The 16,006-nt window shown below is 40.5% G+C and overlaps 1 protein-coding gene across 2 annotated transcripts in view; it reads left to right on the top strand.

Annotated features, from left to right (window-relative positions):
- Positions 1-15,252, top strand: part of ubr3 (ubiquitin protein ligase E3 component n-recognin 3) — a 37,439-nt gene extending 22,187 nt beyond the window's left edge. For both annotated transcript variants that reach the window (XM_082509063.1, XM_082509064.1), the window contains 10 exons: positions 2,601-2,686; positions 6,110-6,215; positions 7,902-8,002; positions 8,983-9,107; positions 11,157-11,264; positions 11,487-11,612; positions 11,697-11,876; positions 12,167-12,376; positions 12,521-12,660; positions 12,834-15,252. In XM_082509063.1, coding sequence (XP_082365189.1) covers positions 2,601-2,686; positions 6,110-6,215; positions 7,902-8,002; positions 8,983-9,107; positions 11,157-11,264; positions 11,487-11,612; positions 11,697-11,876; positions 12,167-12,376; positions 12,521-12,660; positions 12,834-12,951 — 1,300 coding nt within the window. In that variant the 3' untranslated portion in view covers positions 12,952-15,252. The remainder of the gene's footprint in view (positions 1-2,600; positions 2,687-6,109; positions 6,216-7,901; positions 8,003-8,982; positions 9,108-11,156; positions 11,265-11,486; positions 11,613-11,696; positions 11,877-12,166; positions 12,377-12,520; positions 12,661-12,833) is intronic.
- Positions 15,253-16,006: the final 754 nt, after the last annotated feature.

The following is a 16,006-nucleotide window of genomic DNA, read 5'->3' on the forward strand; positions in this document are numbered from 1 at the left end:
AATAACTCCTATGTGACTGTGCATTGGAAAAACCTCCATTTTTGGAAACGTTCCGAGCAAAAATACAGGGAAAGGTCAAATGTGATTAATAAATTCAGAAATTAGGGGAAATAGGGGCTTGGAGCTGTGGAAGGGATAAGATGATAATCTGTTAAACTAGTTGCTTTCTTGTGGAAAATGATACAGCCCACTTTCATTCAGATCAGAAGCATTAGCTTAACTTCTGTTGTTTGTGAACTAGTAGTCTCTTTAACCTGCTTTCCAGTCTTAAAGGATGCTGCATGAGAGTATTCAGTTTACAAGTGACTGTGATTGTGTCTTGTTACGTTTTTGTTCTGTGTGACATTAATAAACAGAATTCTTCTGAACCATTTTGTCTACATCAAACAGACCTTTTACCTTATGGCAGATTGAACTTGAGTATAAGGAGCTTTGTGAGAACTCAGTCCTTCAATCGCTGAGCAGTTTTTCCCTGTATAGAGGAATACTTGGCACCCTGAATACATTTTTTTTTTTTAAAGGTATATTTGGTGTCCTTCTAGCCTTTATGGATTCTTTTTGATTCACTGCATTCCTTCATGGAGCTCCTCTTTCTCCACAAACTCACACAGTTTTACACACTTGAACACACCACTGACTGTTGGCTGCAGCGCTTTAGATACCTTTCTGCTCTTTCTTTTGTCGGTTAATGTCAGATCTTCAACTTGAATAGCAATGATCCTTCATGCAAACAGACAGTAGAATCCTCTCTTTAGTGTGAACAAAGTCTTCTCTAGTTTTTTACTCCTGAAAGGCTTCTGAATAACTGATACTGAAATTCAGTACTGGAGTTTATAAGTTGTACAGCAAAAATTCTGGACCGAAATGCATAGTTTCTTGAGTTGTTTCTCTTTGTGCTTCTCATTGTTGGTCTTAAAAGTGTTTTCCAAACCAGTATAAGCAGCTTTGTCACGATAGTCTGCAATAAAATAATACTCACTCTTACTCCCTTCCTACTGATTATGTCTGATTGAGGATACAGTGATTACACACTCTGAATGCATCTTTCAGGTGTTTCTTCTCACCAAGTTATGGCAAGCTCGCCAAATCACATCTCTTTTCTGCTTGTCTTGGGATTAACTAGCAGTGTGCAGTATTAATTGCATCAATCGTTAGCCACAAAATATACTGGAATGGCTGAAAAGTCAAAATTACACAGTCCTTTCTCTGGGTTTTTTGTATGTTCTCAGCAGACTGGTCACAGGTAAGAGAAATGACTGCCCTCCAGTTCACCTTGGGGTCTCTGACTCCACCCCACTCCCATTCCAAAAACTTTGCCCTTTTTGAAGCGTAACCACTGAGGCCTTTTGCCCACCCAATGCTGTGGTTCCCTCAGCCCTCCGCCCTGAACGGAATGATCCCTTGAGTGTGTCTGGGTGCCTGTTGGCTCTCTGAAGTTCAATGAACAGCGCAAATTGCCTGAGGAGTGGAAAATTCCTCTGTCACAGGGGTGCTCTTATCAGCAAAAGCCAGATGGAGCTTCACCGTGGCTGCATTATCTAAGTGAAATTGCTTTTTCTCCCAGGAAACCCGAGGATTTGCCCCCCTCCTCATTGGCCCACAGGAAGAAATGGCCAGTGATAGGCTAAAAACAGGCCCAGATCAGTCTTATTTTAGCGATGCCTATCTGTTTTTACCATCAATGTACTTTTTACCTATTTTTTTCAGTGTTCTAGTTCTCTGTGTGAAATAGCATGAATTAAAATTCAGAAGGAAAAATGTGTCGATATGCATGAGAAATCCGTATTGGGGATTATGCACGAACTGTATTCGGAAAGGCTTTTATGCTAATGGTTTAGCTTGTGCAAAATCAGTCTTGGAAAGCTGTCGCTTATTTGATATGGAATTGCTGCTGCAAAACAGGCGCATTAAATAGCAAATGGCGTGACTAGGCAGCATCCTTCATCTTCCTAATCAAATTGGTAAAAGAGCCAGGCCATGTAACCAAAAGCTGAATATGTTGATCCTCAGCCATTTATGCCAATACACACACACACCTTCCCTCACAGACAACCGTGCTCTCTGCTGTTGTCCTGTAAGGAAGTTGGCTTTTTTTTTTTTCTTCTTAAGTGGCAAATGTCTCAGTTTATACAATTGGGCAGTATTAACACCTATTAATAAACATGCATTTTACGTGAAATAAGTTTGCTAGGTCAAAAGTAAAATATTCTTAAATGGATGATCCATGTAAGCTATGATGCTGTTGATGCTGCTGCTCGAAGAACAGAGCCAGCTGTGTAGACGAGCCTGGAAACCTCTTCTATCGTATTGATGAAAACTTGTAAATGGTGCTTTTTATAATGTTTAATTGAGTCTTAACACTGAAGAAATCTGCTTTAGCTCTGGTATATGTATGCAGTATAGTACCTTTGTGTCTGCTGCCAACTTGGTTCAGTCTCTGTTTAAAAGGAGATTTTGAATCTTAGACTTTCACCTGAATATGTGCAAGGGAGATGTATATGTATTTTTGTGCATGTCTAGTGTGTTTCACGTGTGTACCAGCTGAATTGTCTAATATGTGTACCTCCTGTCTGCTAATGCTCATGTCTCTGTCACCTCAGGACAAACCTGGAGTTGGAACTTGTGCATCGAGGAGGAAACTTGTGTTCTGGAGGAGCCAGTGCAGCTGCCAAACGCTCATGTCTCAGTGAGTAGCTTCTCTCTCACTTGCTCTTATTTTTATATTTTTATTAATTTTCGACTCGTTGTATTGGATCCTATATTCCATACCATGTGTGACACTTGTGGCTTGATACTACTGCCTCTTTTAAATGTTAAAAGAATTACAATTTAACGAAATTCAAATGAACAATTCAAAAAAAATAATCTTGATTTATTTTAATATTAACAATCTGTGTCTCCTGTCAAACATACAGCAAGACGTGTGTTTATAACAAAATGTTTTCTCAGAAAAAAAGGGCCACAACATCAAAAAAGTTCAAAAACAAATCAATTAAAAGGATAGAATGAAGCCAAAATGACATGGGTCACAACAAACAAGTATTTCTGTTAGATCTGAGGCTCCAAAAATGTTCAAAAATGGTCCCCAGGCTGGTTGAATCTCCTCGAAAGCATGACATGAAAGTTAAAACCACAGTCTAACCAAAAGTTCTCAGGTAAGGGGATTTTTTTATTACACACACTGGATAGCAAAAACCCCCTATCACTGAAAGCAGACTACTCCTGGGTGAACCAAGGCCAATACAACAAACGATAATGGCTGTATTCCAAGGAACAGTATACATAATTTTTTTTGTGTAGTTTAATGCTTCATCACGTTTTTATTATCAGATTTAGCCTATATGTCTATGTTAACAGTTCATTTTCCCCAGTAATGATCACGTATACTTTTATTTCTGAAACTGACACAGAAACCATGATACAAACTACAATATCATATCAAACAGTTGTTGAAGCAGACTAGAAATCCTTTAACTTAATGAGTTTCAGAAAAGTGTTGTATTAACTGTTTAGGAATGCAGTTATTTTTACACATTTTGCTTTTTTTCTTTTCTTTTAAACCCCCTCTAACGAAAATCAGTTGATGAGTTTAATGTAGTTTTTGGAAAATTGTCTCATATGTCGTGTTTACAGTGTAAGACAAAGTTGGTGCAGGAAAAGAATAAAATGTAAATCTTTGGTGGCGCAATAACAGATTCTGAAATGTGTTTTTAGGTTTAATATCAGTTAGAGTGACATGTGTTACTACAGGTGGATGTATCCTGTTCTCCATCAGCTGGTATGTAATAAATTGTCTGACTTGCAGTCAAACCCATTCTTGGATTTGACTTCTATTGCTGAGGGGGGAAAAAAAACAACCCAACAACAAAGGGTCGATTAGAAATGGCAGGAAAGGATAGATGGTGTCCCAGGTGAGCAGTTGCAGCAGTCGGGGTAAATGAAGCTGACAAATGGGTCAAGTGCTGACTTGGTTGATTGTGTCACAGCTGACAAGGGCATCTGTCTAGGGCAGGAGGAAAACTGTGATCTTAGCTGAATCTCAAAGGAAAAGCAGAACATTGCATTGAATTATCAGTTCTTAGAAGATAAATTAATCTCAGATGTAATCAGTTGTAAAATAAAAACGAATAAAGGATGGATTATTGCAATAGGAAGTGTGAATGGTGAGTCTGGAGAGAGTTAAGGTTGTCGTGTAGCCTACACGCCATTCTCCATTTGTTTAATTGTTCTGTCAAAGTTGCGGCGGCTGCAGTGAAATGGCCTGTCATCCCTGAGTGGCTGAAAAGAGATTTCACTCCAGAGGTTTGCCATTTTTGAGCTACATTAACCATGTAGCCATGCTGACAGCCAAATTTACTCAGTTGCAGTACATTAGTGCTCATTCTTCTTAGGGAAATGGATTTAAAGGGAAAACAGCCGACGTCTGCTAACTGTGAGAGCCCATGGGGGTTTTCCTAAGCTTGTTTCCCAGTAGGGGTTAGGTCTTTTCAAATGACGAGGATACGATTGACCACACAAGCAAGAGCTCTTCAATTCCCCTGAGATGAGCTAAATCAAATCTGAAAAGTCCAGGCTTGAAAGTGGCATCAGTTCTGGGTTTATTAAACTGCAAACATTTGAATTAATCTTGGGGACTACATGGCTCCTACTGTGCAGCGACATTAAAGGCGACTCGTGCTGACCTCAGTTGTTGGTCTTCTAGTACATGGTGAGTGTCAGCGGTGATATTTGTGTTCTTTGATTGTGTGTGGCTGATGTGATTTTTTTTTTTCTTTTTTTTTTTTTACATGAAGACCACTGTGCAGTGAGATGTGAGTATGCAGCAGTATTCCCTCAGTGAAAGTCTCTGCTGACGGTTTTAAAGATCTTTTTCAAAATGTGGTTATGGTTTAATAAATCTCATGTCTGACTGGATTTTAGCTGCTTTGGTTTCCGGCTTTGGTTTTAAGGGTTTACCGACTGTCCGTCCGTCTGCCCATCTCCTTAACTGCTTATCCATTTCAGCATCCCGGTTCTCTCTGGGTACTCTGGCTTTAAAGCCAAAAGTCAGTACTAATTATCATTCACGGAAAACGGGGGAAATCAAAATGAAGGTGGGGAGTAGGGTTGATCAGATTGAATAAAGGGTTAGGATTGAGAGACAAGAAGACTTAAAGAGTACAGCAATTAACTGATGGAGCACCGCAGTTTTAATTACATTAGTATATGGGATTTTAATTTCTGTGATCTAGCATAAGAAACAACAATCGTCATTAGCGACATCTCTCCTCCATTTCTTTCCTCTGCTGGGTTAATTCCTGGTAAGAGGTGAGTGGTGGTGAGGGATGAGAGGAAATGGGCTCTAGTGAAGACAAATGGTTTTCAATTGAGGACTGAAAGACTTTTTTATGCTGTGCCTGTTTTTTACCTGTGGGGGGCAGTGTTGCTCCAAGTATAGGTGGCACGCACAAAAGTCAAATTTGCAGTGGTGATTATTTGAAGCACTTTGCTGCATTACAGCGTGATAATTCATTGTCAGCCAGAATCCAACAAGATTCATGTTGGTCATTAGAAATGTTAAACAGAAATATGTTGCATATATGTCTGTACCTCACAGTCAGACTATATAAAACTTGGTGGTTTATTGGAACTAGCATCATTTAATTTTGAGGTTGAAGTTAGATTTAAGAAAGCCTGATTAATTTGTGCCAGTACTCCACTTTGAAACATTATAACTAAATTCTAAATAGTCGGACATTTCCCTGCTTTTTGTGTCTCGGCATACATTTTGGCACTCGAAAGGAGTCCAGACAAAGACAGTTGAGGCTCTGAGGTGTCCTGCTATTAAAGCATGCGTATAAACATGCAAAACTGTGTGCACAGGAGGTCTGTCTTCATGTTCCATTAGTTTCACATCGAACAGGTGCAGCCCGACTGAAGAGTTTGCTCAAGGCTATCGAAATAGAGTGAGTCCATCTGGCCTGGCCTGGTTTTATCTGAGCCGAGCATTAGCCTACAGTCAGCCCGAGTCAAGTGCTTTCATCGTTTGATCTACGTTAAACGCTGCCATGACAATAGACACAGAGATGAACCTCATAATAATAGTGTGTTTTGTCTTTGCCTCTTTCAGATCAGCTGTTTCACGTGTTGGCCATGCACATGCGTCTGTACAGCATCGATTCAGCCTACAACCCCTGGACGAAGTTGACTCAGATTGTACAAATTAAAGAGGCAGAGTGAGTGGCGTAAAGCCTTAAGTACCTCTGCTAATGGGAAATCTATAAATCTTTTCATATGTTGCTCATACCTTCTAGGCTTTACTGGTTCTCACACAGCTCTGCCCCCACCCATCGACATAAACATGCAATCAGAGTGCCACTTTGTCCTCTCTCTAAACACCACCATTTCCTCCTGCCCCCAGCCGCTTTTCCTCCACACAAAGAGGTGCTAAAAACAGAAAAGGGACCATGCTTGGTTTCCATAGATACCAATAATTGGTACATCTAGCAAATTACCGGGCACTCCACAGAGAGCGAAACGACCCTTTCGAATTCACTGTACTGAGAAACAACGCCATCACACGAGCAGCGCGCCTCGCCTTTCAGCTCTCCACCTAGCTTTGCACTCATTTGCGCACGTCTTTCTCTGCCTTGAGGACTACTTTACATTTGAACATCTTAAAAATATGAATTTTCTTGCATGCTGTAAAAAAAGAAATTAATTTAAGTGCTTGCAAACATTAAACAATACAGTACAAGTCTTTGCAACCTTTCTTCCCTGTTAGTGTTGTAAGACAGCTTTTACACCTGTTACTGTTAAGTGCTCGCAGCCATACAGCACTCTCAGTGGACCCATTTGCCGTTTAAAAATACTTTGTTAGGGTTTTGGGAGGAGCAGTGTCATTGACACCCTTAGGCAGTAAACCCGATATAGTCTGGTTAAATAGGGCAGAGAGAGATGTTTCTACATAGATGCAAAACATTTCTCTCACCTTATTGTTTATGATAGAAACGAGAGTATTCCAGTAAAATTTGTTCGAAGGGACGGAAGGTTGAAAGCTCTCTTTTCTAAGGCTTTCTTCAAGTGCACAAAGGAATTAACTGGCGAGTGGTTTGGTAATGGAAGGTATTATTCTTTAAGTGCAGTTCCTCTAGTGCAAAACCCTCAAGGCCTTTCAAGGGTAGAGCGGAGATGGGGACCTCGCTAAATTGTCAACAGAACAAAAGATATTTAAATGGAGATGTCATGGCACACAAATTGAATATGTAACTAAGGTTGCATTAAAGATACAAGGAACGCCTTTTCAAGCCTTGTATTAATTCAGCACATTTACACAGCAGGACCTTTGTTCTCATGCCTTTTAAAGTCCTTTCCACATATTCAATAAATAACATTGCTTCCCTTATCTACCTGCTTATATAGATGGCTTTTTGCAAGTCAGACATAGACATTACACAGAGATGTTCCTTATTACTTTATTAAAATATGGCAGGATGTTTACAGGCAGAGAAGGTCTAAAATTTGCATGATATTTCTGCCACAGGTTGGTCTTGAAATCTATTTCACTGTCGAAGCTTAGAAACCTCCGTAAGCACAAATCAAGCTCATCTCCACTTCTAATTGTAAAACCAACAATTCTGACATCTGCTTTATCATTTAAAGTGTTTGAAAAAGAGTCCAGCTGTCCTGTATATTCAGGTAGCTATACACAAATGTCAATCAACAAGAAGTGACAGGTTTTATTATTGTATATGTCTGAAAGATGCATGCAGAACTGCTACAGCTAAGCCGTTTGCATATTCCTTTTTAATTTGATGAAGGGATACTTGTGCTTTGTCCAGTATGTGCTTTCCAGGGTTTCCCAGATATTTGACTTGAGGTTAAACTTAAGCTTTTTTTTTTTTTTTTTTTGCTTTTTGCAGTTCCTTTGATGAAGAGAGGCCTGAGGTACCCATGCTGTTTCGAGACGTCCCGTCGCTCCTGATTATCTTTGTGTTAACGATGCCCCAGCCTCTGCGTAAAGGTACAGTAACTCTCTCTGCATCATGGCACTACAAGGCAGCAGGGGCTTTCTCAGTGGATGCACCACAAGGGAAGCCCCATTATCAGTCGTAATCCAGGCTGAGGAGAAAATGAGAAGCATTTTGCATGTCTTATCTCGGTTGCTGTTGCTGCTTTGGCTGTGTGTGGGGGGGATCGGGGAGACGTGACCCAGACTATGGGGGTGCTCTCACCTCCTTTGTGGTGCCCTTCATTTCTGCATCTGCCCCATCTTACTTCTAAACTGTGCAGAGCCACCTTAGAGACCTAAGTGGAAGAATCATTAGTGAGTTCTGGAACATGAACAAGGCAGATTTAACAGAAGGGTTAGCTCATAAGTGGAAATGGCTGCATTTTAATTAATTGGATGTCTGTTAGATATATTTTTGTTTTAAGGATTGCCATATTAGTCTCAAGATGGTGCTGCTTAGTAGCACATGGCACACCACTGCGAACTGAAGATATATACTGATTATTACAGTGTTCTGGAAGATGGAGAATATACATTTTATTTTAGAGTGGTGAGAGATGCTCGTGAATTAACATGCACATGCATTTTCAGGTGGATTCCTTTATGGGAAATGGAAGGAGCAAGACATTTTCTGTCTCCGAGAGGTCCTCTGCATGTGATTCCTATAATGGGAAAAGCCCAGTTTTTAAAATTCTATGCATAATTGTGTGTAGTGACACTAGTTACAGTGACCAGGACAGAAGCTGTCAGCAACCCCTTTTTTCTGCAGAAAACAAATTGCACTCTTTGTTGCTCTTTTCAGTCACCAAGTTAAATACCTTTCAGGCTACATTTTCCAGCTGAAACACTCTGCTAATTACTTTGCAACACAATGCCCCTGTGAATAACAGCCGTCCTCCTCCAGCGAGCGTGTTTGACGAGAGAAGATCTTCATGAATTCAAAGTGGCACAATGTGTCACCTTTTGTCCTTTTTTCTTTTTTCTTTTTGTAGAGCACTTTACCTGCGTGGTGAAGATGTTGTACAACCTGCAGTTCACTCAGGCTCTGGCTGCACTGTCAACAAAGTTCAGCTCAGAGGAAAGGCAGGCCTGGAGCACATCTGGAGCACTCAAGAAGGTAAAAATGAAATCGCATTAGTGTCGTCGTACTTTTCTGTTCCCCCCTCTCCTTCGCACAGAGTGGTGGCTGCAGGGGGAGACAGAACTACTTGAGTTTGTGACCTTTCTGCTAGTGATGCAGTACACTGCCCATTTCTTATTTTGTATTGATATTTATTCTATGGCATTGTGTTTATTTTTGGCCTTTTACTTGAATTTCTTTATTTGCTTTGGTTTTTTTCCCCCTTTCTCCTTTGCCTCTCGTGCAGTTTGCCTCCTCCTCTCTAGTCGGTGAATCAGCAGTCATTATGTCAGACTTTAGGCCACAAATAGATGGTCGTACCATATAGATAATGACGAGCACTAATGACTTCACAAACCTTAAAGTGCTGCTGAAACTGTTGTCACTGTTTTGTGGTTTTCCGAGGCTTAACACTATCATTGGGTCCAAATGACATCTCCTACTTGTTGAACGACTAGAATCTTGATTGTTTGCGAGCACCAGCTTCCAGCACTGTAAATCATTGCGCGTGAGTCGCTGTTCAGCTGTTTTAGGCCCTGCAGTTTCAATTATGTGCATTCCACAATCGACAGTATCAATCTTCATTATCTGGAAAAGCAGTGTTGCTGGAGAGTGCTGCATTAATTGGCAATCTGTCTTCAGTCTATTACCATTGTGTTAGTGAGTGGCTGGTTTGAATGTCAAAAGACGAATAGCCGAAACCCTCCTCTTTGGGGTGTTGTCATCCATAATGGAAGTATGGATTTGTATCTTCCCCCTACACAGTCACGAGCAGTGGAGCGAGGGCATTCACGGGCTTCCATTTTTAAATCTACAACAAGAACAGCATCTACGCTATTGTAATTAAATTGAATTTATTTTTTATTTTTTTAAAAGATGCAGAAATATCACAGCCTTAAGGAAGGAAATCGGTAGACTTGAAATTCCTCCACTATAAATCTATGACAAAGGACAGCAGACGAGATAAGGTGGCTGTTTTATATTCCGCCACCTTCAGCTTGATAAATGCTCGCAGCTTTTGCTCTGTATAACATACGAGCCAAACCGGTTGAATTTTTATCAGAACACACATTCAGTAATGTCTCTACTGCTTATCAGATGTTATATTAAAGAATTATTCTGTGTTAGCCATTATATTCTATAGTGCAGCACATTGTATGCACAACAGAAGGACTGTGGAGAATTTGCTAGAATTATATAGAGGGATTTTGTTTTTTTTATATTGAGAAATATGCTGGTTTAATAGTAGCCATTTCTAATTTAAAACAGTTTTTTAAATGTCCAACACGGTGGTCTGGTAGCAAACCAGAGAGCATGGTCTGTCTCTGTGTTAGATTGGACACATGCTCAGGATGTACTATGCCTCTCGTCCCATCATAGCTGGGATAGCCTCCAATCCCAGCATAACCCTGAATTGGATAAGCAGAACAGATGGATGGAGGGGTTTTGGTTTGTTTTGTTTTTTCTTTTAACGTATTTGAGCTCTTCACTTTCTTAGAAATGATCACACAAGTTTCCAATACAGTCATTAAACAGTCTTTAACCTGACAGCCTCTCTGTGATGTCCAGATTTGCCTCTGTGACTATAGTTCTTGTGTAAATCTAATTGAGCATTTCCAGTCATCAGAGTGAGTTTGATTCAAGCTACCAACTCTTCCTTGGTTCACATGAGAAAGGACAACTTCCCAGCCTGATTTACTCACTGTGTGGAAAACAGTTTAGGCCAGCTCCTGGAGACTCTTAAAGATCCAACACCTGTTTTTAGCTTTTCCTTGAATTCATCAAACGTTTTCAGATGTTTTGTACTGAATGGTACAATAGATATTAACATCTAATAGGTTCTTATAGGTTTAAGTTTGTGGAGACAAGACACCGGCGAACACGGAGAGAGACATAATAATATCAAAACAGCAGGAAGATTTGTGTTAATGTTCACCAGTAGATGAAAGCTTATATCTGTTGATCCTCCAAGAAGTTTATGTGTCCGATTAAACGGAGAGTTTTGGCCTTTTTAATGTTTGTCTGCATTTTTATTTTCTTCCACAGAGCGCTGCAAATTCTGATAAGTCTTTTGAAGCACTGCTCAGTCATGTTATCAGTGAGCTCTCGAAGGACAAGAGTGTCTACAAGGTGAACTCTGAAGAAGCAACAATGGTGAGGCACTAAAATGACTGCTTAGAGCATGACTGCCTTCAGGATTACACTCTTTCTCCTCTCTGCCTCTTTCGTTTTCCCTTTAACAATAAATTGCCCATTACCGTGGGAGACTGTGTTTAATATCTCTACTGATCTCTCTAGGGGAGATATACATCACTGTATTATCAGCGAGCTGTAGGCTGATTATTGATCAGGTGTTACTGCTGTTTCCCTCTCCAGCTGAGCTCCAGTGTGTGGTCCCCGCAGTCTATCGAGTTCAGCCTGCAGCAGTTCTGCCTGCCCTTCCTGCGCCTCTCCTGCCTTTTGCAGCATCACCTGTATGGAGACAACCTAACCGGCTGCTTGGTATGATTCATCATAAATGTCATCCTAAATGTTAAAACTGCCTTTTCAGACTAACTGACTGCAAAGCGGTTTGGCTTCTTACAGGAGGAAGAGGAGTTTGCATCCTTGGCTGTATGTTTAGGGCTTTTACCCTCCGCCCCTCAGCCTGCCAACACCGTGCAAAGTGCCTCGTGTCTGGAGTGGCCAGTCAACACCTTTGACTTGGTGACGCAGTGGGGCGCTGAGGTCAAAGGGCTCTCTCAGATACATGCTGCCGAGTCACTGGTATGTTTATGAACTTCTCATTTTTAACAGCGTGCAGTCGAGCAAAGCAAGTAAAGGTTTCTTAAAATGACAATCAAAAAATACTCACATATTCTATAAGAAATACTTGGATTTTAATTTAACTTAATGTGCCAGATCTGATTCCTGTATTTAAAGTTTAGTTTTAGCCTTTGTTGTACCTCTCACATGTGTCTAGCTGACCACGTGTCTTGTGGCCTCCTCCTTTGGGTCAAAGTGTAATAAGGAGATAAAATCAGTTCATTGCTGGGTGTCTGTCTTCTCCTCCTCAGACCTTGCTGGTCCACGATCCTCAGTGGGCAGCGCCCCGTCTCCTGCAGCTGCCTGACAACTACAATATCATCTTCCAGTACTATCACAGAAAGGCCTGCTCTGCCTGCAAAAAGGTGCCAAAAGACCCCGCGCTCTGCCTTGTTTGCGGCGCTTTCGTCTGTCTCAAAGGCGTGTGCTGCAAGCAGCAGGGCATCTGTGAATGCGTTTTGGTGAGTTTTCCCACTATAGTTCCATTTTTATCATCTTCAAAGCATTCTCTGTGAGGCTCAGCATGCAGAATTGACATAGCTGCTTGTTGAAGTCGTCAGCTTTTAGCAAACCTTTTTTTCCCCCCCACACTTGTCACTTTGTAGCACTCCCAACATTGTGGCGCTGCGACAGGCATCTTTCTACTGATAAATGCTTCAGTCATCATCATCATCCGTGGACATCGTTTCTGTCTGTGGGGCTCTGTTTACCTTGATGCACACGGAGAGGAAGATCGGGATTTACGGTAAGACGCGTAACACCCAGTCACACTTTTTTGTTAATAGATAGCATAGAGTCTTTAGAGCAACTCTTTAAGTACACTTATAACACTTGGTGTGATTCTAGTATGAATTTAAATGTAGTTCCCCCCCTTTTTTTTTCCTCACTCCTGTTTTCCCCCCTCTGGGATGTTTCCAGTCGTGGCAAGCCTCTCTACTTATGTGAGGAGCGGTATCGAGTGTTGGAGCAACAGTGGGTTTCACACACTTTTGATCACATCAACAAGCGTTGGGGGCCTCATTATAATGGACTCTAAGATCTTCCAAAGTCCACTGAAAAACCACATCCCATGATGGAGAAGATTTTTTTTTAGTTTTGTTTTTTTAGGGATTTTTTTTCCTTCTGGCTTATGTGTCTGCCTTGATCAAAATATTTGGAAACTCTTGCTGTGATAAACACAAACATCCAGCGAGGGCTATTTCTGCTACAGCCTTGGTTTATGTGAAGTTTGGTGTACAGTCATGCCTAAAGATTTAACACGTGTGTGTGTTCAAGTGATTTATTGTGTGGTTTTTCTACAGGGAAAAACAGAATTTGGTGAGATTAAAGTAAAAAAGTAAAAAAAGAAAAAAGGGGGGGGGATATAAAAAAAAAAGCACAAATTTGCCCACAAACCGAATTGGTTTGGGTCAGGCTTTTAAAGTCGCTCCAGTTTATTTGGTTTAAAAAAACAAAACAAAAATCAATTTCCGATTGTCCCTGCAAAGTTTGATTACTTTACCACCATTTCTGATGTAAACGCATATCCCTATTATTTATCAAAATGTGCTCTGCTGTGCTGGCATGAGTTTCAAGCTCCTGGTAAGTATAGCGATGTTACTGCAGTGTGCACTCATTGTCTGCTGACATGTGATAGGAGGCAGGACAAGTCCACCCATCAACACACTAGAGTTTATTTTGCTAACAAGCAAAGACTCTTTCTTTTATGGGTCTAGTTGCAATCCATCCTCAGGAATTTTTTTTGTTCTTTTTTGTTTTTGCTGAAATACGTTTTAGATATTTAAATAAATGCTGCTGCTCATTGTTCAAGTAATTAATTTTAACTTTGAAGAATTTGTTTTTGTTTTTTTCCTAAGGTTGTGTTTTGGGTTTACCGTAGATGGCTGGGAATGTTGACTCAAACTCAGTTTAATGGTTGAGGAGGTGTGCGGTCACCAAGTTACACCCACTACACTTTTCATAGCGTTGGCCTTTTCACACTGTTTAACTCAAAACTCCACCTTTAAGACACTCAGCTGTCTTAACCCTCATCATCACCACCCCCATATAAACATATAAGTCTAAACATTGAGGGAAGGCAAAGAGATCTCACTGCACATCTGGTGTCCTGAGCGTCATGCAAGAGCAAAAATGCTACATGAGTTCTGTCAGTGTTCTCTCGAGGTATGAAACTCTGTGGGAGTTGTGTTGCTTCTGTGAGGAGACTGCAGTACTTGTCACTCGTCTGTCTGTGCCATCAGAAAAAGGCTTTCCCTTTACGCTTCTGATTGCCAGGTCATAAACTGCAGTACAGAACATTTATTATTATTATTATTATTATTATTATTATTATTATTATTAACAACTATCTGTTATACATCATGCATCATGTAGTTGTGGTTTATAGTTGCATTCCAACATTGCAAGACTATCAGACTTGAGTATCTGTTGTACACTGTGCATGACATCCTTTAAGCCACCATTATTTAAGTGTCTTAGCGATTATCATCTTTTTTTTTTTTTCCTGGAAGAGAAGTTTCATCCAGCCGTGCCTGCAAGATTAAGGGGGCCTATTATGCTTATTTCCAGCTCCATGATTTTAAATGAGACTTCATTAGAGAAACTTTGCTTCTTCACAGTTCACAAGAACATAAAAAGCCCCTTATTTATTATCATTTCTTCTTCTTCTTCTTTAAAATGTCTCTTCAAACCTCTGTCAACCTAAAAGCTCACTTTCTTCTGATTGGCTGCCCTTTGCCTGGCGTACCAAAAACCAAAACCTAGTGCTTGCAAGCTCCGCCTCCTCATCTCACGTTCAAAACTGCAGTTCGGCACAGGAGTTGGGGAAAACTGTTGTGAACTGAGCAGCTTAAAGGAATTAGTTGTTATCAGCATCCAGCACATCAATGACCCAGTTTATTTGTAAATGACAGAAAAAGAGAAAAGGCATAATAGGACCCCCTTTTTTTAATGCTTACTTTCAGTGATGAGCACACAGCTGATATCCCTGATGTTTGGTTTTGAAATGCTGGGTCACATTGTGCTGCATCGCAGAATCTCTAAGGAACAAGTCGACACTTGAAAAACTTCCTCTTGAATTCATGCATGCTGCTTTTTGTGTTTTTTCCTGTCTCTCTTATTTTTGTTGTACCCACTTCGTTAATGACCGCAACCAAATAGCCAACGATGGGTGTAAATTGTAACTGAAAGCTTTTGTGTGTTTTCCTGTATGAATGGGGAGAGAATACAGTACATTACTGTAGGTGCTGACTCAAACTTTCTGAGTTTGACCAGAAAGTGTGACTTGGGACATTTAATGCAAAATGTAACATATGTGAATAAAATATAAACACAGTGATTTTGTGTCTTTTTTCATTTTTTATGATCATTTTGAACATGACAGTAATTTCTCTGTACTGGATCTCAATCCAATTTATCTCCTTTGGGATGTGGTGGGACAGGAGATTAATATTTTTCTTTCATTTATCTAATCTTGGCTTACTTCAGTCTCTTTTCACTATTGTGACTTGTAGAGGTAATGCAAATGTTATGACACGTACACCTCTGAGCCTGAACAGCAAATTCTGGAGATACTCATTCAGACTTTACTGTATTATTCCTGCTGTGAGAGGATGCTGCCATCCTTCTCTGGGGGTAGACTGGTCTGCAACAATGTTTAGCTAACATTCCCACAGGAAGATTACATTGAAAAGAAATGATATTATTTACTGTGCTGAGTGAAGAAGTGGTGACTAGTCATTGTTCAACTCATAATGAAAACTGCAGGTCTCTGGGCCATTGGTGCTCAAATCCGAGGAGGTAGAGACAGACAGATCTGGTCAGGTTTTCAACAAAGACGAGAATAGAGGTGCTGCAAAAAAAGTTGAATATATTTTAAAATCCAGTACTCAACCATTATCATTATAAAAAAGAAAAACTACAACACAATTGCAAACAAGTAGCCGTCTGTGCTGGTTTCTCCTTGCACTGCTCCATCTAGTCTCTGGCCCAGTGCTCTGAAAAGGGTTTCACTGCCATGTGACTGAGCAGGATAATTGGTGTGAGGCCCTCTGGGTAAAGACCAATGGTCACACAAAGGCTTTGGTTGCTAC

This window comes from Aulonocara stuartgranti (genome assembly GCF_965226115.1).
Source record: "Aulonocara stuartgranti genome assembly, chromosome: 16".
In the NCBI taxonomy this organism is placed as follows: Eukaryota; Metazoa; Chordata; class Actinopteri; order Cichliformes; family Cichlidae; genus Aulonocara; species Aulonocara stuartgranti.